This window comes from Anguilla anguilla, chromosome 8 (genome assembly GCF_013347855.1).
Source record: "Anguilla anguilla isolate fAngAng1 chromosome 8, fAngAng1.pri, whole genome shotgun sequence".
NCBI classification, from domain to species: domain Eukaryota; kingdom Metazoa; phylum Chordata; class Actinopteri; order Anguilliformes; family Anguillidae; genus Anguilla; species Anguilla anguilla.
The window spans coordinates 47339194-47365232 of record NC_049208.1 but is presented as its reverse complement, the minus strand read 5'-3'; the positions used below and the strand labels follow the sequence as shown (position 1 = coordinate 47365232).

Genomic DNA, 26039 nt, shown 5'->3' with positions numbered 1-26039 from the left:
TGAGAGACAGTGAGAGACAAAAACACAGTCACACTAACAAAAAATAGCCAAAAAGGTGATCAAAAAAGGTGTATATGCATTCTGCGCATTATGCGCGCGCACAGTGCAGTGGACAGGGTAGAAAAACAAAGAGACCATCGACTCCTGACACTGCTCCCAAAAGCAAAAACCACACGTGTTTGTGAATCCACGCCCTCCATCGCTCTAATGCGGCTGGACTTTAATCAGAGAGGCAGCACGGTCAGCAAACTGTGTTTGTCATTCACACGCACGTACGCACACGCGCGCGCGCCCACAAACAGAGAGAGAGAGAGAGAGAGAGAGAAACACGTGAAGTCCACCACAGCTAGTGCGCCAATTAACGGAGCGCCGGGATCCCACACATCCAGGTCAACTGTTCTCACATCGGGAACAAAAGCGAAGCTGGTCCCCGAATACCCATTCCCCAATTACCCCACATTGAGACTTGCCGGCCGACAATGGCGCAGGTGAGAAGTTGTTCCATGACTCGCTGTGGGAGTTGGCAAGGGCACAATGATCCTCTATGGCGCGGGGTTGGGAAAGCTTCGCGGCCGTCACAGAAAATAACCGCGCAGCTGGTGGGACGCGCTTTGAGCGGTCTGTCTGAAGGCTGCTCTCGTTGACGTTAGCCGTTTAATTGCTTTCCCATTTTTACGCAGTGTTGATACTGCCAAATGAATGGGGTTTTAACGCAGTCTTAATTAAGACTGCGAAAGTTACATTTCCTACGATTACTTTGATTCAATGAATTTCAAATTAGTCTAGGTTTCCGTATTTATTTATTTATTTATTTACATTTTAGCCTGTGTGGATGTGTTAGCTCTTTCCCTATGAAAATGAAATTAATCAATGGTCACACAAGTGAAAATATTTCATAGTTGATTATTTGGTTGTTTCATTCTATTTCTAGATTTATGGTAAATAGCTTGCTAGCAAGCTACTGCTAGCCAGAAATGACCATTGAACATTAACTTGAAAGTTAACTTCATACAATCTCTTTATAGCATAGTCTACTCATCCTATTTTATGTGAATTAATTTGTTTGATTTTTGGTTGCTAATTCGACATGAAAGACACAGAACGTGGGAAGGGGCAGCCACCAGCGTTCTACTGTGATGTGTGACCCCAGGGAAGGTCGTTGAGGCATCTGGCGGAAGGGTAGAGCCCCGCGCGTGCACGGAAAGCCGCCGTGATTCACTGGTCCCGGGGCATTTATAAGTCATCACGCGCAGATGGAGCGGAGCTTGAAATACGTCGCGGCCCGTCCGGCTTCACGCGCAAACGCGAGCGCGTTCTATCGCTTTGATTTATGGAAGGGGTGAAATGCATCATGGGACAATCGCCTAAAGGGCAAAGGGCCGAATCTATTATTATTATTTTTCCCTCTCTCTTTTTTCTTTCAGTCTTTGGATGGTTGACCAATACCGTTCCCCCTCGTTTACTGTTGAATGACAGCCCCATCTCCGCCAGAGTTACCCGGCCGCAATTACTCCCCCTGGGCTCAATATGATTTTGCTGTGATCTAATTTGCCATCGAGCCTGCAGCTATTGGTATTCCTGGCCCATGCACTGATAAAACTCAGAGGACTAAATCAGTTGGTGGTGCTGCACATGAACATTACCTGTGCTACACATGCTTATTACCTACGCTGCACCTGCACATTACCTGCGCTGCACATGCACATTACCTGCGCTGCACATGCACATTACCTGTGCTGCACCTGCACATTACCTGTGCTGCACCTGCGTATCACATGTACATTTCCTGTGCTGCACATGCACATTACCTGTGCTGCACCTGCACATTACCTGCTCTGCACCTGCACATTACCTGTGCTGCACCCATTACCTGCACTGCACCTGCACATTACCTGCCCTGCACATGCACATTACCTGTGCTGCACATGCACATTACCTGCGCTGCACCTGCACATTACCTGCACTGCACATGCACATTACCTGTGCTGCACATGCACATTACCTGTGCTGCACCCATTACCTGCGCTGCACCTGCACATTACCTGTGCTGCACCTGCACATTACCTGCACTGCACATGCACATTACCTGTGCTCTGCTTGTGCCAGCTGTTAGGATTCTACAGTCCTCTTGTGCAATAACTGCAATGTCTTAGTTGCGTGACAAGAAGCACAGTGACTGCACATTTCTGAAGATCAGTGTGCACTAGATTGCCCCTTCCTAAAGTGACCGTAGGTGTTGTGGCGATGGGACCGGCCGACAGGTAAGACTGCAAGTCCCAACTTTGGGGGCTGTGTGTTCCTGTGAATATGTTCCAAAGCTGTGAACCAAATATTTTACCCCACATGGCTGACTAGATCGCTCATCTCCATCTGCATGGCTGTCTCGCAGGGGGTAAGATGTGCCAAAATCATGATAAATTAACATTTTCATAAATAGGCTTATTGTACTTTGTATTCAGCTTGTGAAATATTATGGGTTTCAGAGCCTTGTTGCTATGTGAAATACACTGATACCAATTTAAGAAAGGACCATCACTATCCCTGGAAGTTGAGGCGGAAATATTTACCCACCGGCCTATATTAACCCAGTCTTCCCTACAACACAATTGAATGAACAAAACAATTCTCTCATGTTTAATACTGATGGTGCTGCTCTGTAATACAGTCAGCAATACGTCCTTCATGGGAGGAACTCTAATAGAGTACTTTTTACTCTTAGCAGAGTACATTTGATCCACATTGGCCTCTTATAACACACAGTGTGGATTTTAATCTGATGTTCATTACTGTCCGGCTGCAGGTAATTTCTTTACCAGGAAGAAGGGTGAGGGGTTATGGACATGGATGTTTTTGGACATTTTGCCACTGTTTCTGGTTGTACTGAAATTTTTTTTTTTTTTTTGACCAGGCACCTGTAAGGACGGCCAGGTGTGTGGGAGAGAGGCCGTTTTCTCAGGACCACACCTGTGTTTTCCCTCAAGGGGGAAAGGGGCATACTGTCCCCGTGGGCTGTGCAAGGGGGGGAGCAGACTCGACCGACCCCTCTGGACAGACGCTGTCTTTTCGGGGGCCGACGGCGGTGAGAAACCCCTGACGTGTTCTAGGAAGCGGTCCCTTTCGAAGAACAAAGGATGACCTCAATTCGGCGTGAAGCCCCGCCTATTGATTTTGACACCATTGGCAAAATAATCCCTCCAACCCCGCCCCCTTTGGAAGGAAAAAGACAGCTTGTCTATGTAGCAGATTTTTTAAAATGGCATCACCCCAAACGCACATACGCGCACATGCACATATACAAATGTGTATGCAGGCATGCACACACACACACACATACACACACTCACATGCACAGAGACATACATGCACTCACAGACATGCAAACACACTCACAGATATACACGCACGCAAACATGCACACTCTCACAGGCATGTACACTCACAGACATGCACACATACACAGGCGTACACACATACACACACTCACAGGCATAAACCCACAGACATACACACACTCACAGACATGCACACAGACACACACTCACAGACGTGCACGCAGACACACACACTCACGGACATGCACACAGACACACACACTCACACACACGCACGCACACACGCACATAAACACTCACACACACACACACACAAGATGATTTACTTGCCCCCCCCCCCCCCCCCCCCCCGGCCATTTCAACATTGTTGCTGAGACTTATTAGCCCCTATAAGTCTCCAGGAGCCTCTGCCAAAAAACGGAAATTGACCAGCGTCCCGGTCGGTAGGGAAGCGGAGAGGGGCGGTTAGTCCTCGCCGGTGAGCACCCTTTTGTTTGACGATGGGTGAGGGGGTGGGGGGGTGGGTGGGGGGGTTGGTCACCAGTGACGGGGGTCACCGCAAAATTAAGACGCACGTGATTTATCACCACGGCGATGGCCCTCGATGTCTGCCGGGGAACGATCTGCTTCAAACGCCACCCCTTCTCAGCTACGGAGACAGAAAAAAAGGGGGTCGCTCATTACCAACCTTAATGAGAGCCAGGAAGATTTCTAATGTGCAGCGTATCAAATAAAACCTGAACCCAAAAATCTAATCAGATCAATTTCATTTCTAAGGTGATTCTTGACAGAAAGCTGTCACGAAGGTGCTTTACAGAGCAACCAGAAGGAAAACCGGACAAAAACCAGGCCTGAAACCCCAAAAAGCAAGCAGGTAAAAAAAAACATTCCCAAGTGGAGTGACAAAAACTCCCCGATGGGAAGAAATTTCGGGGGAAACCCAGCTGTAGAGGGGGACCCATCCTCCACTGTCAACCCCAGAGTAAAGTAGCAATGTGTATGACAGTGCTTCTCAAACTCGGTCCTGTAGACCCACATTTATACTTGCTTATGTTACAGCCAGTCTCTTGCTTAATCAAGGTTGCTGAATGCATTGCGTTAAGTTCTTTCATAATTTGTTCCTTAAACTTGCTAAGACAATTCAGGTTTAGCTCGTTATCATTTGCTTGGTCTTTGAATTCTTCATTGGCTTCCACATGGTTATTTTTGGTGACACACTTTCACCAATTCGGAACATACCGATTCGCCTCATCTTTAATTTGATCGGTTACAGATTTATGTAATCATTTGCAATATAGCACAATAAGCTCAATGCGGCTATGGGACTTCTATTCTTCATGGCACGCACAGCTGTTTTTTGACATAATGTGGCTTCAGAGAGTCCGATCTATGAGATATGACTTTTAACGTGTGTATAGTGTGTGTGTACCGGTGCTGCCCAGCAACATCAAACATTCACGTCCAGGTATTTAGCATAAATCCAAGTCACGCTTTGAGCGTGTTTTCCCTTCTGAAGAGCATATTCCTCAGCACTCATACGCTGCACATACGCTCCCACGCGCGTTTCGGGTTTTAGTCAGATTTCGGATTCGCTTGCGACCGTAGGACGTAACGGAAAGCCCGAAGGTTCCGCGTGTGTAACCCTGACGACGCACATTAAAGTTTAAAAAAGGGTCACGTACGGGGGGGGGGCACCGGGGTCCCGCAGCGACAGCTCTGGAATGAGCTTGTAAGTCACCCCCGAGCACCGTCAGCCCAGCTCAGGGGAAATGGGGATTGAGGGGGGGGGTTTGAAGGCGGCTGCTCCTCATAATATTTCACGGCGATACGGACAAGCCGGGAGTCGGCCCTATTTCCATTTTTTCGAATAAGCGGAACGTTACAACCCAGGGGGGGACGAAGGGCGTCGGCTTCCCGTGGTCGTACGGCTCGCCCGTTTCCGGGGCAACCTGCCGGCACCTCACGCCAAATTCCGCCAGCTCGCCGGCTACGATGGCCACGGAGGGAGCGAGAACGCAAATGCTGTTCCGTCAAAAAAAAAAAAAAAAACATCCACCTTCACCTCCCCTGAACCCTCAAACAAGATTGGCATCAAGGCCGCTGTAAAGGGAATTTGGGTTTGTAACCCAAACGTTGCAGGTTTGAGTCCCAGGTTAGGACACCGGTGTTGTATGTGTGAGCAAAGTACTTAACCCAAATTGCTTTGGTGTAGTATGTAACAATGCAAAAAAAGGTTGTGTAAGTCACTCTGGATAAGAGCGTCTGTGAAATGGTGGCAATGCAATGTAGATGCAAAGCCCTGTATGTTCTCATCTAACAGACTGCTTTAGCGCGCACACGCCCTGGCGAGGTGGGGCAGCTCTGGTCTCCAGGTCAAGAAACGTCGCACACATCAGTCAGAGGACGACAACATTTTATTCAAATTTGTTGACTCGACCAACTTCCAAATAAAGGAGAGATAGAGAGAGAGAGCAAGAGAGATAGAGAATTAGAGAGAGAGAGAGAAAGAGAGAGAGAGAGTCTAACACAAATATTTCTCTAACTAAGAGCAATCCAAAGGCTGAGGTGGCAGTCATCTCAGTGTTCCCCATGGCTTGTGATTCCAACGTCCAGTTCCGGTAACTTTGCACTTTATTACGCCGACAAGATTTGTCCCACGTTGCATTTGTGAAGATAAAAAAAATATTGTTTTACAATGCAGATTGAAGAGAAAGGCTCTCTCAAGCTCTGATTCGGCTCAAGAGTTTTGGGGGTGAGCGCACAGCTTGATTGCGTACAGTGTCTTTGGCCCACAATGCTGGTTGTTGCTGGAGCTGTCCAATCATTTCACGGACTACAAATCCCATCATGCCCGTTGGGCCTTTGTGGTGGGAAGAGTGCTTGGATCCCAGTTCTCAGTTCCACCACATCTTCTACCTGTAGAGTTGTGAGGACTTGCACACTGAAGACCACCAGCCTCTTCCCTGGGGCCTCGCCCATAGTCTACACAGAGTGTGTGTGCTGGTTTGGCGAAGGCTATAGCTGATCCTGTAAGTGCCACCAAAGGCCAACATGCTTACCTGTTTGGTCAGTTTTCCCGCCTCACCTGTAGCCTTGCCCTGCCCTTCTTTGGCCTTAACCATTTAATCCTCTGCCAGGGTCTAGAAGGTCCACAGGCCAGTGTATGGACTCTTCTTCTGCTTGAGTTAATACCAGCATACACACATTCACACACACAAAAACACACAGCAACTAAAACTATGTGCCAGCAGGTAGTCTGTACATCAGATCCGAAGCTTCCGGCAGCTTCTGATCCCTGGATCAGCTGATTCAGAAAGACAGGAACGTGGCCACTGTGGTTCCTGAATCAGGGTTGAGCCTTCAGAGAGAGGTTTTTAAGAAAGTTTGAAATGCTTGAACTTTCCACTTGTGACAAATCGTGCTCCAGCCTTCTCAGCCAATCCCTTCTCTGGCTGCACAGGTCCCACTCAGGGCTGCACGGCAACAGACCGAGTGACAGGCAGTGTCTGTGACGCTATTGGGCGGAATAATGTGGGTGGGGGGGGGGGGGTTCGGTGGGCGTGGTCTGGTTGGTGGGCGGGGTCCCTGAGCAAGTGTGCATGGCAACGTTTGTGACGGTAGGGGGAGCGGTGCAGGTGAGGGCGTAAGGGACAGGGACAGGGATTGGGGGGGGCGGGGCGGGGCGTGGGCGTGGTCAAGGCCCGTTTTCGTGGTACTGGAGAGGAAGAGGGCGGTCCCTCTGGACAGGCATGTAGGGCCAGTTGTAGCTGGAGCCGGAGAGCAGCATGTCGCGCAGCAGGGTCTCGATGGGCGTCTTCCCCACCAGGCGGACGAAGAAGAGCTGCTCGATGACGGGCGAGGAGACCACGCGCAGGGAGGGCAGCCGGAGGAGGAGGCGTCCGAAGCGGCTGGGCTGGCCGGGGTACTGGTTGCGCACGTACTCCTCCAGGGCGCACTGGGACTTCTCCTGCACGCTCTCCACGTGGGCCACGTCCGACAGGCCCATGGCGTCTGCGGGGGGGGGGGGGGGGGGGGGGGGGGCACAGAGCGCACACAGGGTTTGAGAACGTTAGTCAGGTTTGACAACAGGCTAATGTCTAGCCGTGTGTAATTACAGTCCTGGAGGGCCGGTGCAGGACTGCCGTCAGGGAGGAGGGGGGGGGGGGGGGGGGGGGGGGGGGATATACTGTAAACTTGTGGTAAATATTATTGTCCTGAGCTCGGGAATTTCACCAAGAAAAGCTCTCGGCAGCCATGTTTGTGCTTCTCACTCACTTTATTGGTTGGTGCGTCTACTTACAAGGGCCATGTCACTCAACCTACAACAATTAGTGCAATTATCTCTTTGCCATTACGGTTGTGTAGCCAGTAACTGTAGAGTTTCTGCAGTTGTAATTAAACAATGTGCAGCTGCAAGGCACTTCATGACTGTGCCCTCTATCCCAGCTTTCTCATGGTATATTTCTTTATGTATATGTGTGTTTTCCATTCTTAAAAAAAAACTAAAGTAGACTTCAGGGTCAGACAGGGATTCAGGAGCTGTCATTGTCACTGAGTGCAGTGTTATGTCATCGCAGAAATGCGCCAGCAGCTGCCGAGGACCGCGGGGTCATCGGGCGGAGGCAAAGGTCAAAGTGCGATGCTCGCACCCCCTCCTGTCAATCACCTGAGGTGGGGTGCGCTGCGGGGGCGCGATCCGAGACCTGCTCGCCCTCCGGAATGGCGGGGGGGTCGACGGGCGGCAGAGCACCTTCACACCCCTCCACTCTAACCCCTACCCCCTACTCCCTAACCCTCTACCCATCCACCCCAACCCCTACCCCCTACCCCTCCACCCCTCCACCCCAACCCCTACCCCTCCACCCCAATCCCTACCCTTCTACCCCTACACCCCAACCCCTACCCCTCCACCCCTCCACTCTAACCCCTACCCCCTACTCCCTAACCCTCTACCCATCCACCCCAACCCCTACCCCTACCCCTCCACCCCTCCACTCTAACCCCTACCCCCTACTCCCTAACCCTCTACCCATCCACCCCAACCCCTCCACCCCTCCACTCTAACCCCTACCCCCTACTCCCTAACCCTCTACCCATCCACCCCAACCCCTACCCCCTACCCCTCCACCCCTCCACTCTAACCCCTACCCCTCCACCCCTCCACTCTAACCCCTACCCCCTACTCCCTAACCCTCTACCCATCCACCCCAACCCCTACCCCCTACCCCTCCACTCCAACCCCTACCCCCTACCCCTCCACCCCTCCACTCTAACCCCTACCCCCTACTCCCTAACCCTCTACCCATCCACCCCAACCCCTACCCCCTACCCCTCCACTCCAACCCCTACCCCCTACTCCCTAACCCTCTACCCCTCCACTCCAACCCCTACCCCTACCCCTCCACTCTAACCCCTACCCCCTACCCCTCCACCCCAACCCCTACCCCTCCACTCCAACCCCTACCCCTACCCCTCCACTCTAACCCCTACCCCCTACCCCTCCACCCCTCCACCCCAACCCCTACCCCCTACTCCCTAACCCTCTACCCATCCACCCCAACCCGTACCCCCTACCCCTCCACCCCTCCACTCCAACCCCTACCCCCTACCCCTCCACCCCAACTCCTACCCCCTGCCCCTCCAGTTTCCCTCTCCCTGTTAGTCTGTCCCAGTCGGTCACAGAAGGATATGTGTGTGTGTGTGTGGGGGGGGGGGGTAAAGTAAGGAGGGGGGCATAGTTACTTGGGCAGGACAGGGTGGGCGGGGGGGGGGGGTGGTGCGGATCAGATAGATGCCCCGGGCTGCAGGGGTTATGTAGGTCAGCGCTGGGCCTGGTATCTAACCCCCTTCGCGGGTTTTTTTCGGCATGCATAATTCAGCCGTGGCGATGACGGGGGGGGGGGGGGGGGGGGGGGGGGGGGGGGTGCCTGCTAGCTCTCAATAATGGATGGAACACATGAATAAAGCGAGGGCTGACAAAAACAGCCCAGAGGAGAGGTGTTGGCTGAGCCTTCCTGACAGGCTTAGTGGAGAGTGAGAAAGTGCCAACTCTGAGAGGAAAAAAATAAATTAAAAAAATCTAAATCACGGCTATCCGGACAGCTGCTAACTTATCCCACCTGTGTCTATCTGCCCCCGATATCCGCTGTGCGATTTCACAGAGGAAACCACGCTACGATGCACCCCGGCAAGCATACGAGGTGAAGGACTGTTATGTTATTCCAATATACAATTTTACGACAACATCATTGCTGGAGTCAGATTGAATTACTGCTTGAAAGTACAGGTCGATATCTGGAATGTGCTAAAGGTTCAATAACACAATCCACATTATGCCACAAACATAATATTCCTTGGTAACTTTTTCTGTTGTTGATTCTGTAGGTTGTGGGTCCACCCAATCAGAACAGATAAGCTTGCTAATATTTGACTGACTGACTGATGACTGACTGACTGTCTGTCTGACTGACTGTAGACTGACTGTCTGATGAATGACTGAGTGATTGTAGACTGACTGTCTGATGACTGACTGACTGACTGTCTGATGACTGACTGATGACTGACTGCAGACTGACTGTCTGATGACTGACTGTCTGACTGACTGTCTGATGACTGACTGATGACTGACTGCAGACTGACTGACTGATGACTGACTGTCTGTCTGACTGATTGACTGACTGTAGACTGACTGTTTAATGACTGATTGACTGACTGTAGACTGACTGTTTAATGACTGACTGACTGACTGCAGACTGACTGTCTGATGACTGACTAACTGCCTGACTGACAGGCCGAGCAGCGGCGGCCGGCTGGAGCACTGACCGGAGGTGAAGAGCACGATGGACTTGAGGCAGGAGTACTCGGCCGTGTCCACCTGCAGGGCCTTCAGCTTCTCCACCTGCTCCTGGAAGACGCGGATGTGGTCCATGAAGGCCACCACGCGCTCGGCGGACATGGGCGAGGCGTGCAGGCCGGCGGCGGCCAGCAGGGGCGCCACGTGCAGGGGCATGGAGCACTGGGCGGCGTTCAGCACGAACAGCTCGCTCCACGACATGCGCAGCAGCGTCACCTAGGAGACGGCGACAGGGGAGACGGCGCGCTCAGAGCCGGGGCCGCTGCCGGAGGGCACCACGGAATGGCAGCGGTCCAGGAGACGCCGTCACGGGCCGCTGGGCAGCCCACCCTCAACCCCCCCCACAAATCTCCCCTCGTCCAGCCCTGTTTAAGTCGCTCTGGATAAGAGTGTCTGCTAAAATGCCTGTAATGTATTAGTTTAGTCAGAACGGATGTAATACAACATTGGCAATACAAATGGCAAAAGCTTGACACTTCGAGTAAAAAAACACCCCTACATCTCAGACCTTTGAAACCTCCCTGAAACCCCCTCTCTCTAAGGAGCGCTCCAGTTAGGCGAGGGAAGCAGGCCATGTGGCCCACACAGGCGTCAGCTTGGCTTCCTAAGGCACTGGCGTCAAACTCCGGTCCCGGAGGGCCGCAGCGTCTGCCAGTTTTTCGGAATGTTCTCGCTGGGCGCAGGTGTGGCTCATTTAGGTCATCGATTGGCTAAAGAGTCCGCACACCTTGTTGCCAGGCCCCCCCCCCCCCCCCCCCAGGGAATTTAGGGATTCCCGAACATCCTTCTTCTGGCTGGTTGGTGGATTTGGCGGGTGGGGGCAGGCTGGGCAGCATTACATTACATTACATTACATTTATTTGGCAGATGCTTTTATCCAAAGCGAAGTACGATAAACGCACACCAAAGGTCATTGGAACGACTACATAACGCAAGTTCAATAAGGTGCAATACTCATTATGTAACAGTTATTCATAGCCATTCACAAGTCCAGTTCGCACAGTGAGCATCGGCTAGGTCAGAAAGTAATGTTAAGCCAAACGAAACACGAGTGGCTAAACAGCACTTAAATACCTTCAGGTGAAACTACTCGAAATCAGCAAAACAACAGACCGCAACTTAAATCAGTCACTGAGTGACTGCACACAACTATGTTCTGTAACTAACGAACATCCATCCATTTCCTATATCCGCTTATCTTGGGCAGACTCGGGGAGAACACGCAAACTCCACACAGAAAGGCCCAGGCCAGCATTGAAACGCGGGAACTTCTTGCGGTGAGGCGACAGTGCTACCCACCGCACCACCGTTCCACCCTAACTAACAGACAGCTCAAACAGAAAACAAGAAAGTGATACGCTTAGCCGCATGCTGTAGAAGACAACAACGATGCGGACTGAATGCACGCTTGCAGCCTCACATTACATTACATTACAGGCCTTTAGCAGACCCTCTTATCCAGACCGACTTACACAAGATCACACAGCATTTACATTCCGATTATACAGCTGGATTAATACTGCAGCAATGCAGATTAAGTTACATTACATTACAGGCATTTAGCAGACACCAGAGCGACTTACACAACTTTTACATACCATTTTTTACACTGTATCCATGTATGCAGCTGGATATATACTGAAGCAATTCAAGTTAAGTACCTTGCTCAAGGGTTCAATGGCAGTGTCCTACCCAGGGATCGAAACCGTGACCGTTCGGGTACAAGCCCAGTTCCTCACCCACAGTGCTACACTGCCACCCCTTGCATTTCTTCAGTATATAACTGACTGGAATCAGAGAGTGGAATCAGTTAGGTTAGGAGGCCAGTTCTGTACGCTACGCCGCCACCGCCGCCGCCGCCTCACCTGGTCCATGAGCTGCAGGTCGGGGAAGAAGGGGATGTTCTTGGCCCACTCCACGGCGCTGAAGAGCAGGCGGGCCGCCAGCTCGCAGATGTTCTCGATGCCCATCAGGTTGGCGGACTGGGCGCACTGGGCGCCGTAGCGGGTGGCGGGGTACGGCTCGGCCCGCAGCAGCAGCGAGACGAAGCCCGACAGGTAGGGCGGCTGCCCGCCGAACGCGTCGCCCCCGTTGGGCAGGTACTGCTGGCCCGGGCTGGCCTGCGAGTTAGACATACGGCCTCGCTGGACCGCTGAGAGAGAGAGAGGGAGGGGGGGAGAGAGGGGAGAGAGAGGGAGAGAGAGAGGGGGGGAGAGAGGGAGAGAGAGAGGGAGGGGGAGGGAGGGGGAGACAGAGAGAGAGGGGGAGGGAGGGAGGGGGGGAGGGTGAGAGAGGGGGAGAGGGAGGGGGGGAGGGGGGGGGGAGAGAGAGAGAGAGGGGAGAGAGAGGGAGGGGGGGAAGGGGAGAGAGGGGGAGAGAAAGGGAAGGAAGGAGAGAGAGGGAGAGGGGGAGTTTAAGTTCCCTTTAATAATAATTTTTAAAAAAAAGAATTTTAAAAATCCTAATTTCTGAGAGAGAGGGACTTCATAGACCAAATAAAGCAGTTCATTACACAGCTAACTGACCTCAGCTGTTTTTTGTTGTTTTTTTGCTGGGTTTGAATTAGTTGCCGATCTCAAGGTGAACACAAACACCGGCTGACCCTGCAGGCCCAGGGCTGTAGGCCGCAGTCTTTCAAACAAACCCGGTATCGATCAGAGCTCTGGATTAAACACACAGTTTATTTGCCCGAGGCAGACGAGTCTGGCGGCTCCTGTTTTAGCGCTTAGCGGTAGCGGCGGCGGAGCTCTGTGACGCGTGCTGGGCGGGGCCTGCGTCTGCACAGACGGGGCCGCGCGGGTCAGGGACCACCGCCACGTCGCCTCGCCTCTTGCACAACACACGTCGGTCCACAACGCGAGTTCAACAGAGAACGTGGCTTTCTGTGGACAGTTTAACTGAGTCTGAATCCTGAACCCTGAACCCTGAGCCCCGACTGAACCCTCAGAGCTCATACTGTAGGGCTACTCAGTTAGCGACCGAGCAGGGGTACTTCAACGGTAACGAGGCGCTTAAACTGTAAAAATGGATCGCGGTAAATGTCCATGTACAAAACATAATCAAGGAAAAGCACCTTGGATGAAGCATGCAATTCAAATTCAAATTCAAAAAGCATTGATTTTTAATGATCTATATTTTTACAGCATTTAAAAAGGAATTTTTATTTGTTTGTTTCTTCGGGTTCTTCAATTAATTAATTAAATGACAATTATCAAGATAAAATGTGTTCTCCTGAAGCCCCACCTTGCCCAGCCCTCCATCACGTGATCATGTGCGATCCTGTGTTACCGTGACGAGAGACAGTCGCATTAGCGAGCGAAAAAAGTGTGTGTGTACGGTACAAATGCACAAAGGTCCTGCGGCACTCTCCCAATAAATAATGGAGACCAGAAGTGTGCTGGGGGCCGTTTCTCACACTTCAGGCTTTGCATACGCCCGGACGGTGTGTGGCGGGTGGTGCGGTGGGTAGTGGTTTGTGGGTAGCGGTTAGCGGGTGGTGTGGTGGTTGGAGGTTGGTGGGTTGTGTATTACATAACATCTTCTGAACATAGGGGTGAGTAGCCAGTGGACAACTAATTTAACAATTCATATCCAAACAGGGAACAATAAACCTGTGTGATTCATGACTCAGAACACATCCTTTCCTGAGAAGCTTCTGGGTAGTAAAAAAAAACAGGCAGTTTGGAAGATTGACTGTAGTGTAGCGGTTCAGGAAGTGAGCTTACAACTGAGAGGTTACGGGTTTAAATCCCAGTTGGGGCATGGTTCTTGTACCCCTGTGCCTGTTACTTAACCTCAATCGTTTTTGGTAAAACCTCCCGTTGTACGGCGGGAACGTTTTCTTTTCTGTCGCTCTCAAACTAAGCTTTCTAAAATGCTCTGGATATGGCCGTCCGCTAAGCAACCAGTTAACTAAAGCCTGCCAAGACTGGTGTCTCTACAAATGTCACTGGCCACGACAGTGGATGGTGTGTGCAAAAACACGCTGTGAACCTAAATCTGGCCTTTAGTTAAATAACGAGTTCGGCCGCTGGCTAACCAGGCTAAGCCAGGCAAAGCGCCGAGCCACAAGGCTTTCAGAGGCAGGCCGCGGCCGGGCCGCCGTCGCCGTGAGCGACGGGGGCGGAGCTTCGCACCTGCTGTCGAGAGCCGCGGCTGTGGCCGGCGGGACGCCAGGAGCACACGCTTATCCTGGTCCTGCAGCTGCCAGTCATCCCTCCCAAAAAAAAAGTAATTCCAGCAGAGAGTGAAACTATCCCACCCGCTCCACGCGTGGATGAGGGGCTTTTTTTTTTTTTTTTTTGCCAAATCTGCCCCCTGAACGCCCCGCCCCTTCCCCCATGAGGTGTCCTGGAAACAGGGAGAGGCATCTGTTTTGGATTACAGAATGAGGGGGAGGGAGAGGGAGGAGGGTACACCAGCGTGATGGAGGGAGAGAAAGAGAGAGGAAGCGAGAGGGATCGAACAGGACTACAGGGGATGGGCACAGCAGCTAAACTCTGCAGTCCCACTGAACATTCTTTGCGGTGAAAAGTCAGAGAAACACTTTCTAGGTGTTCAGGCGCAAACCTACATTTTGGCACAAAAACGAAAGTTTTCCAGCTAACTTGGACGTAGCCAGGCTATATCCCGGTAAAAACCTGAGCTATATTGGGGTTAACCAAGTCTGTTTCCGTCAAAACGTCTCTCGAGCTAGATCTCCACCTCTCTAGACGTTTAGATTCCGGCTTTTGCTCACTGGAGACTCACCGCCCAAAATTCCCCTGTCAGTGGCCTGCTCGGGTAGTCTCAAACTCAGGCTCAATCTCTTCAGCAACCAGAAAGGGAAGTTAGCAATTGGTCAGACTGGTTTCCCGCAATCTGACTGGTTCTGAAAAAGTGTTAGCCAGCATTATGTTATCGGTAAACTGTGGTTGGCTGGAATCGCTGCTTCCTGTTGGAGCTCCACCTACAGAGTAAGTAACTCTCCGCAACTTGGGGGGACCTATCAGACATAAGGCTAACAGCCTGGTCGTGTTCATACAGCCATAAATTTATTAGACCACGTCCGTTTAACGAAGAAGGACCGTAAAGGTCAAAGATGGGCAGAGATGGAACTGCTTGGAACGGAAGGGAAATTTCAGGCCAACTGGAGAGAGATGGGGCGGAATGGGTTTTTAAAGCTTAGTTGAGCAAGCAAACTTCCGCGTGCAAACAGGAAGGAAAATGCTCAAACATCTATGTGTGAACCGGTACTGAAAAGCTCAAGTAAGCTAGGAAACAAACTGCTTACAAGTAAGCACTGGGCCTCCATTAGGCAATGATAAATTCTGCTTGGATATCAGAAAGTTTTTTTCACGCAGAGAGTTGTCAATGCGTGGAACAGCTTTCCCGTGCATGTAGTAGAGGTACAGACCTTTGAACAGACACTACTTTTGTGGGAAAACGGTAAGCCTAGATGGGCTCAGTTGCCTGAACTCATTTTGATGTGTTCTTATGTGATGCTGTGCTTTATATGATTTGTTTCTCCTTTATTTAGCCAAGGTAGCCACAACGGATCAATGTCTCTTCCCCAAGTGAACCCTGGAGAGTGCATGTCTCGTGGGAGGGAACCGGAGTACCCAGAAGGAACCCACAAAAAACACGGGCAGAACTCCGCACAGAGAGGATCCGGCCGGCTGGGACTGGAACCCAGAACCTCCTTCTTGCAAGGCGGCAATTCTGGTACAAAATATAAAAAATGCACAGATGCAAAAAAAAAAAAAAAAAAACAGAACAAAAACAAAATATATTCATCATGATATTTTCCCAAGGATCCACATACTTACAGTATGTTTGCTGTAAAAGACTTCAGACCCGCATGGTGGGTGCAGCATAACGGTAAAGAGCTTTTGAAATGAGCCACTTAAAAGGGCGGGAAGAGGAAGCGTAAATGGCAGCCATTTTAAAAGCAAGTGAGTCACCGGTCTCTTTCACACATCCCAACATACATCACCCTGGCTGACCCTGACCCTGCGTCCGCCACTCACAACAGGGGCCAAGATCTCGGCCAGTCTGAGACTGTCGAGTCTCAGCTGGAGTTCTGCTGTTCGCACTCCGCCAGGGGTGACAAGATATAGGCTAAGACAGTTCTGAGGTCACCCTATTGGTAGAAAACTCCTCTGGTAGAGAGAAGCTCCACCAATCATGGAGAACTTTGGTAACAACCAACAGGACAAAGCCAACGGTGATCGGTGGACACCACTTCCTGGATACCCAGGGGGAAAATAAAACAAGCGGCTCCATAATAAATGTCGGTTACACCGTCAGCTGTGCTCACCAGTGCCACCAAATGGCCACAAGTGGAAACCATCAGAGGAAAATAAAGGAAAATGATCGAGTGATCATTCTGTTGCTTTTGATCTTCACAGAGCTGGCTGTAGGATTTTTCTGGCCCTAAGCAAGAACGTTTGAGGACCGACCGATCGAAGGTGGAGGACGCAACCGTGGACCGGGTGGCGGGCGAGGAGGTATCAGGGGTGAAGGAGGAAGGAATTACCGGGGGACCATTCGCCACAGAAGACACATAAAAACACAATACTGCGCAATTAAAATGTCTTACAATTTTAAAAAAACCCGCCAGCTCTGGATGTTTGTGCTGTAATAATTAATCATAATATTTTTGGCTAATCTACTACATGTGAATTCCTGCCACTGTGGGTACTTTTCCTCCAGTCTCCATTCTGTCAACAGTATTTCACAGGGATACTGATGGATTTGGGGGGGGGGGGGGGGGGGCGGTGGGGGGGGGAGGCATGTCAATGACCCACGCACAACTGTGCAGCTAAGGCCATTAAATATCTCCAGCAGGGTCTATGGGGGGGGGCTCTGTCCAACTGCCTGTTCACACAAACAGATCGACGGTCTGGAATCGATGTGGCCCGAGCCTGTTTGTCAGCGGGCTGTGTTTACCCCCCGAAACAAACTGCGCCTGGGCTGTTTGCACTCGGCCCCCCCGCCCCCCGGTCCGCCCTGTTATTAACGTCTGGTCTCCCCTGACCCAGATCTCAGCGAAACGCCGGGTCAGCCGAGGACGCCGCCGTCGGGGAGGGAGCGGGGAGCGCGGCCCGCGCGGCGGCGAACATTCCGTATCCACGGGCGACGGAGAACGCGCGCCGCGTGAGGACGCCTGGCTCGGGTCCAGAGTTCCACATCGCATCACCGTCGGAAACAAGTCCCCCGCTCGGCTCTCTGTGCTGTCGGACAGCACATAGCGTGGTCCAGGCTACCAGCCACCGACAACATGCCTTACACGCATGAACAGATACACACATACAAACACACACACACACACACACACACACACACACAATCACACACACACACACACACACACAATCACACACACACACACACACACACACACACACACAATCACACACACACACACAATCACACACACACACACACACACACACACACACACAATCACACACACACACACAATCACACACACACACACACACACACAATCACACACACACACACACAATCACACACACACACACACACACACACACAATCACACACACACAAACACACACACACACAATCACACACACACACACACACACACAATCACACACACACACATGCAGTCACACACACACACACACACACGTGCATTGACACATCTGCACATGACACAACCACTAGTGCAGTCCCTTAAACACACGCACACACACACACAACAAACACACAAAGCACGACCCAGGCTACTAATTACCTACAAGCAGGGGGACAGGAGGAGACATGCCCCCCCCCCCCCTTGTCCCCCCCAATAACTGTACCAAAAAAAGTGCACGTTCATGGACTTCATGCTGCAGGAACGCAGTGAACAAGTCCGCCCAACACAGCAAATATCATTCCTTTTAATGGGGCCTAACCTTTATTGTATAATGGGGCCTAATCTTTATTGTATAGTGGGGCCCAATCTTTATATATAGTGCAGCAGGTTTGTACGGTTTGATACATCACAAATTGAACACGCATTATTTGACTACATTCTTGGGTGCCTAATGTGTATCAAAGAATAGAACCTTTTATGGTTTCATCATGAGTCTAGCTGTCGATAGACTTTTCTGAAACTGCAACGCCTTGAAGTGTTCGTAGAAAACACTGGAGCTGGGCTAAAATTTGGATGGCCCAGTGGCTGATTTGGCATCTTCACTTCATTTATGTCCTGCATTCCTTAGTCCAAAAGCGCAGCAACAAAAGCGGTCCAGAAACGGATCCATTCCGATGTTCAATCCGACTCAACGTAGGTATTTACTTAACGCTGCACACAGAACGGCATTTTGACGACGAGGTGGAAGCGAAGAAGTGTAGTAGGGTTTTCTCATAACCAAAATCTTCCTTTATTTTTTGAGAGTGAAAGTTGGGTAGGAAAAAATAGGGAATTCAAAGACATGTTTTGTATGAGTTGTATTTTTGGAATATTCTCATATGCCTGCACGTAACAGTGAAAATATTTCCTCGTGAGGGCAAACTATCCATCTATCTCTCTGTCTTTCTCCATGTCATATTCTCTGATAATATAAATGAATAGGTTTTGATAGATCTGACTGGGTTTGGATGGGTAGAGAGGTGGAGGGGAGGAGGTGTTGAGGTGTAGAGTAGTTCTTCTTCAACTTTGTTCAGTTGGCATGCCTTATCTGCACCCCACACTTTGTGTAAGACACATTTATTGAACGTTTATTAAGTACACCTTTGGTCATTACTCACTAAAAGATATTTTACATTCATACAGAACAATAAAGAAACACAAATCCAGCTCTTGCACTTGAGAATGGATGAGGCTAGCATGTGTCTGCATCTTTAATACCCATAGCTGGCTCTGATGGAACCAATTAACTTTTCCACAAACTATAATATTTATTGTGGAGGTGGGCAGGGGTAGGGGCTGGGGAGCAAATGGGTCGTCGTCCCCCAAATGTCAAACTCGCTACTACACCCTTGCCAACAAGGTCCCTTGAACCCACACACACAGGCCACACACACAGGTAGACACACACACAAAAACACAGTAAAAGTTTATATGGAGACAAATGCATGTCAACACACATGACACTGCAAGCTGCAGTTCGGGAGCAGACTGCAGCACCTCCATGATACAGATCATCAGCTGGTATTTTACTGCAGGAAGGTGGGCCTGTGTGTGTGCGTGTGTATGTGTGCGTGTGTGTGCACACGCGTGTGTGTGCGCAGTGGGCCTCAGTACTGATTCAGTCAGCATGTGTGTGTGTGTGTGTGTGTGTGCATGCGTGTATGTATGTGTGTGCGTGTGTGCGTACCTGCGTGTGTGTGTGTGTGTGTGTGTGTGTGTGCGGTGGGCCTGAGTACTGACCCAGTCAGTGTGTGTGTGTGTGTGTGTGTGTCCGTGTGTGTGTGCCTGCGTGTGTGTGTGTGTGTGTGCGTGCCTGCGTGTGTGCCTGCGTGTGTGCGTGCCTGCGCGTGTGTGTGTGTGTGTGTGCGTGTGTGCGTGCCTGCTTGTGTGTGTGTGCGTGTGCGTGCGTGCGTGCGCGCGCGTGCATGCGTGTGTGTGAGTGTGTGTGTGTGTGTGTGTGCGTGCCTGCATATGTGTGTGTGTGTGTGCGTGTGTGTGTGTGTACGTGTGTGTGTGTGTGTGTGTGTGTGTGTGTGCGTGTGTGTGTGTGTACGTGTGTGCGTGTGTGTGTGCGTGTGTGTGTGTGTACGTGTGTGTGTGTGCCTGCGTGTGTGTGTGTGTGAGGTCGAGGGAACGCCTAGCACTTTCCATGCCAAGGGCGGCTGAGTATGTTGGCCACAAATCCATCGCTTCATCTGGTTAAGTGCCTATGGCTCGCAAGGAACAAACAGCATAACCAAATACGTTTTTGGCATCCAAACAACTGAACGTCTAACAGAGTGTAAAAAAACCCCCAAAAAACTCTGACCTGTTTAACAATACTTCTCCAGCCGTCAGTACTGTGGCATTGGCATAACTATTATGGCCAACCGACTGAGCTTGCAGTTTTTAACACTTGTGCAGTCTGGAGTCGTTTTAAAATGACTGTGAAACAACACATTCACAAAAGACACACGTCAACCGACCAAGAGTGACAGGTGATGTACCTGTCAGGGGTGACAACTCCATTTAGGATGCGAAAAACCCTCGGGTCAGAACCGGAGTGCTAACGGCTGTCCACGGTGCCCCCTGAAGCGCCCCGCCTGAGCCAGAGGAGCCTCTCTGCTGTGCTAACACACTCTTTTTGGGAGTCGGTGTCACTGGCTGTCGTAATCGGGACCCTGACACGCGCTCTTAGCAGCGCACAGGAAACAGGAAGCTGAAAAGCGCAGTTTCTCTGCCGCCGAGCGAAGGGTCGAGAGCGAGCGGCCTCGTCCGGAAAAGCGGGGCTGCGGTCAGCGAAAAACGTTCCCCCCCCCCCCCCCCGCTGCCACTCGCCCCATGGACGAAGAACGAGAGAACGGGAAGAAGGAGAGATGGAAAGGGGAACGCTGGTACAGTCGCTGTTTTCCCCCATCCCGAGTGACCGCTCCAGTAGGTAGGGTTCCGAGAACAGGACAGGAAACTGTTCGCATGATTGGTGAAGGGGGGGGGGGGGGGGGGGGGGGAACGGGGGGGTTGTGGGTGAAAAGTTTGTGTCAGAGCCTGTACTCGTAAATCACCTCAGAGTAGAAATGCTGGTCTCAGATCAGTTTTGTCTTTTAACTGATAATGATTACCAGGCAAATCTTGCATTCAGTAAATTCTTAAAAACAGGCAACATTAACATGTCCAGTGTTCATTCAATTCTTAAAAGCTATCATTTGTTCCCACATTCCAGTGTACTTTTTAACTGAGTAGAGTAGACAACTGATTATGATGTTTATCCCTTTCAAGAGCATGTTTATTCTGGGATTTATTTTTATTTATTTTTTTCAAAATTGTAAGTCAGTGTTCTACAACTCCATTGCTTTCAGTCACTAATAGTGATAGCTACATCCACATTAGAATGTTCACTTAAGAATATTCTAATCACATATTTCTGATCATAGGCTCACAATATTGAAACTTTTGAAATGTCAATTGACAATCTGACAGAACAAGGTTAGTCCCTCGCCTCGTGGTTAAATGTGTATTTGCACTGCAATATGTCCTGACTGCCGAACAAAATGCGCACGGCCGTGCCTCCCAAATATTCACAACCACATAATCCACTTCGCAGCAGTTGTGGTCTCGCGTCTCCATATGGTGACGCGTGCAGTCCAGTGGGCATATGACTTATGCATAACTCCCGAGCCGGGAGAAAGGAAGCTGTTATTGCATAGCATTCTCGAACGTATTGGACACGGTCCTCCGTTGAAGGGGAGATGACGCGGATAAATATGTTTTTCATACAAACTGAATCGTGGTTAATTATTCAAGAGCTCCGACATTTGTGGACCTATATTTGTTTTTAATATATTGTATTTGGACTGTTTACAGACGTCGTGCTTTTCTAATGTTCTGCCAATTTTCTCCCATTTAAAAATTAACGCATTTTAGGCAGTCGAGGTGTAAGCTTCTTACCCAATGAGAAAAGCTGCTCCGAGACAAAGTTGGTAAAATAAAACATTTTACATGAACATACGATGTTGGAATTTGTTTGCAAATGCTTTCTGAGGTGACATGGAATCTTTTATTTCGTTCAAAGTATAAATCACAGTAGACAGGCCTACATAATATAATCTAAGGCTGCACGAAGACCTTTAAATAGTAGGCTATTTCTTATTTAATTTAATTTCATTATTAATATTAATTTAAATGTAGCTGTAAGGACGCGGATAATGGTACACGTAATCCGTAATTAAAATACAAATTACAGAATAAGGTCTTGCATTTGGCTTGACGAGCCTGTCGTCAGCTGGATCACAAGTGCGGCAGGCACTTATCTGTGAAATATCGGCGATCTCTCCCTGCGTGTAACTGCAAGGAAAGTTGAATGGAAAGTGAAAACATCAAAGTCTCATATTTGTGTGAGTAGTATGCGTTGCAAATCGTACTCGCTTAGCGTGAAAACCTTCGTGGGCCCACGTGTTCCCCCCTCTTTCTGTTTTTAAATGCGCGGATGATCACAATCGAATTTACTTCTACTGTCTTGTCGGTTTATATATGGGTACGCAAAAAGGTCAGCGCTCTCACGTGCATCGGGGGTTTACCGCAGGGGGTCCAATCAATCTTCGAAAGGCCTAACTGAATGAATTCGCCGTGGGGTGTTCTCAATGTATATTCCCAAAATATAATCACACCACCGGGATGCAGTGTTGACTGCAGATCACGTAGGCTACAGACACGCCTACAAAAAAATAAAAATAATAACGTGGCCTAACTCCAAGTGAGCACGTGTTTCAAAGCTTACTGACGAACAAATCTTTTATAGGTAGCCTACTTTTTTCTTTTTTTAACTAATTCGTTAATTCGTTTCGACCCATTGAACCAGGCTATGTTACCAGCTCTTTTGAGTATTTGACATAATTAAATCTTGTTTGCCCAGATGTTCCAAAATGAGCTATCTCACATTCAACTTCAATAACGTAGTAAATAGCTCGGGGTGCATGACGTGAAGAAAACTATAAGTTGGACAGCAACAACTGTGCGCTATTTTCATTTGGCTATGAAACCATATTACCGATTCCTTCGGCAAAGTCTTTTAATAGCCTATTATTTCACTTTAACGACAGACGTCACGTCTTATCCTTATTCTCATTTGCTATATTGACTTATCCTTGATGTTGGTTAAATAAAACTGCGTAAATGCCATAACAAGGCTAAACCTTTAGTTACACAAAGCCTCGCGGCGAGCGCCGCGGGCCGCCGCGTGCCTGAGAAGCGGGGGAGAGGAGGGGGGTGGTCAAGGACCTTTTCCATTTTTGACAAGACATGTTCTCTACGTACTTTAAAGAATCTCATTTACGTGTTTGTGTTATTCGGTCCACTAAGATACTTCTACAGAAACTCAACTGGTTGATATAAATAAATACCGATGTTTCATGTTCATCCTCTTTAACGAGAATATATTCTATCATTTTTGGGAAAATGTGTGCTGTAGGTGAATTCAGCTCACGCACGTTTGGAACTGTTTCAGTTAAATTTGTTGTGCGATTATGACTGTTTCTGTTAAATTTGTTGTGCGATTATGACTTTAAAAATGTTATTTTGTTTAAAAAAATTTTTTTTTTTTAAAACCGAATCACAGAATCTTACTTCTGTATGCATGCCATTGTGCTTTATAACATCAAATGACCAGGAACTACATGTTTCAGTGAATTATACATTATTTTACATAACTAGCCTAGTTGTGGCGCTTTGATTGAAAGGCCATTTGTATTGCAGAGAGATTAACCGTTTTTCTATTTTATCACATGTAATTTCAAGCAGCGGACAGCTTTGTGGACAACCCGAATATCCACAAAAGCTAACTTTTTTGAGGGCGGGGGCGGGGGTATGTCTCTTTGATTCGCTTGTGTTAAAACTGACACAAACAGTCGGATTAAACACGGCGCGGCTGAACACTAACTACCTGATTAAAGCTCAATCACTTTGTTCCACGAACACCATGCCATTGTCCCTCTTTTACACTACTTGACCCGTTCTTAATCATACACAATACGACAAATGTAGCGCGCCGTTGTCGCGGAGAACCGAGGGTGTCGGGGAGCAAACCGCATCATTAGCGGCGACACAATGGAGTCCCTCCGGAGAAAGAGTACAATGACGGCGCTGTTATGAATCGAACCGATCCGGCCTGGAGTGCATTTAGGGATGCAATTATCACTGCGCTATTTCTGTAATGCGCCCCCCCCACCCCACCCCTTGCCAAGGGCTGAGAGAGAGAGAGAGAGAGAGAGAAAACAATCGCCCGTATTACGCGATGACTCCCCGCGGCAGCTGCGTGCTAGCAGTCTTAAAACTTTTGCGCAGAGGCATTTTTGAGGGCACTCCACCAACGGATTGTTTAAGCAAAAATAAATGAATAGAAAATAAAACCTTCTAGGCCAACCACGAATATACGTGCAGTGTAAAGATATCTTGAAATTCGCTTTCTCGCCACTAAGGGAAAAAATCCCAAACAGCAACTTACCCTCTCGTCTCATGCCGACTTTTAGGCACTTCTTCAGGCGACAGTATTGGCACTGGTTCCGGTGGTGCTGGTCGATGGGACAGTCGCGGTTCCCCCGGCAGGTGTAGCTCAGGTTCCGCCGCACTGAACGCTTGAAAAAGCTCTTGCAGCCTTCGCAGGTGAACTGGCCGTAGTGCTTGCCGCTCGACTTGTCCCCGCAAACCATGCAGTCCACATTCGGGATTTTGTCCCCGGAAAGACCGTCGTTCCCAGGCGTAGAACCAGAAGGTGTCCCCGGCGTTCCACCCGACTCCTGACTGCACATCTGCAGCTGGGGGCCGGGGTCTCCTGAAATGGTTTCTTGCCACTGGGTTACTACCATTGCCATGCTATCCCGCAACACTTAAGTTTTGAACGACAGACACGCAGAACGCAGTCTGAACCCGCTCCACTGGAAGGTGATGGGACTCGGCTCTGACGTTTCACGAAAACAAGGTTTGGAGAAAGGCTCTTCCCTCTTCATCCAGAAGCGATGTACGAAATAGGTGTGAGCTGTTACCTGTGTTCTGGGACCCCAAATGAACGAAGCAACTGTCACCTTAACTAGCCTAAACTATTAGGCCAAGTTATATTTAACAAGATCTATTTTGTATTAAACAAAACAAAACAAAACAAAACAAAAAAAATCTGACCGACCTTCCGCTCCAACCGAAAGATCCTTTAGGGAATCCTACAGACAAGTAGAAACACGTAACTGAAAGCGAAGTTTTCGCGCAGACAACGATCGATATCACAGTTGAAAGAGTCGTCGGCTACCTGTGTCCACTCAGTATGGACGAATTCGAGTTAAAAAAATTTTTTTTAGGAAAAACGTAAGATGACGGCTCAGCGCAGTAAAGTCCAGTGCGTTGACGCGTAATCCAGTTGTACCAAATGCATACTGATATGGCCGCATGTACTGACCAATCATTCCAGCTAATTTATTTAAATTTACTTTCTTTTTTTATTTTCATGCAAACTAAGGGGTCTAGAGGTCTATGCCCTCTTCAAGTCGAACATTAGCTCGGCAAGCATGCAACAATCGACTATACTTGTTGTGATTATTAAAAAATAGCCTACGTTATGATGAGTGCATTTGTGTTAAGCAACAAACTGGCTTATGTAGAAGTACTATCGCACTCTGCTGACAATTTCATGAAATACTCAAATATTTTTTTCTCATCACATGCTAAAAATACGACAATTTAAACTGTGCCTGAAAAAACAGCTTACGCTAGAAGAGAAATGTCCAGCGTTCATAACCCGGTGAAATCCAATGTGTTGTTAAACCAAAAAAAGGAAGAAACTGAAACAAATAACTCTGATAGTAGCGCGTACTTCACCCGCTGGCTGTAGGTCCCATTTCTGAGACGCATAATTAAGACTCTCCTGAAAGTGACACTAAACAGCCATGCATACTCGTGGTTTGGAGGTCGTGTTCCTTATTAGGGCAGTACTACCATATATGGACAAGGTCCCCTCATTCACGCCTCGCGGTAGGCAGCATTTTGTCTGTGCCAATTGGTCAGAAAAATTCGAGGGAGTCAGTATTATCCAACCGGTCTTCTTGTAGCTGCCCTCACCAGCTCCTGATTGATGGAGAGAATATTGGCAAATGATAGGTGCCATCACAGAAGAACTTCCCCTCACATGACGTCCGGGCCTGTCAGTCTGTGTGTATCACGGGTTCTTCGGAGGGACTATCACGTATGTGTTGTCTAGTGTGTTTAAACAGTA

The 26039-nt window shown here is 49.4% G+C and overlaps 1 protein-coding gene across 1 annotated transcript; it reads right to left on the bottom strand.

The window, feature by feature from the left end:
- Positions 1-5728: 5728 nt before the first annotated feature.
- Positions 5729-25792, bottom strand: LOC118233576 (nuclear receptor subfamily 2 group F member 5-like). Its single transcript, XM_035429335.1, has 4 exons — positions 24285-25792; positions 12051-12337; positions 10155-10401; positions 5729-7343 (listed from the first exon to the last, which is right to left on the bottom strand). The coding sequence occupies exons 1-4, from the start codon at positions 24649-24651 to the stop codon at positions 7027-7029; spliced, it is 1218 nt and encodes a 405-aa protein (XP_035285226.1). The 5' UTR covers positions 24652-25792; the 3' UTR covers positions 5729-7026.
- Between the last annotated feature and the right edge of the window lie 247 nt (positions 25793-26039).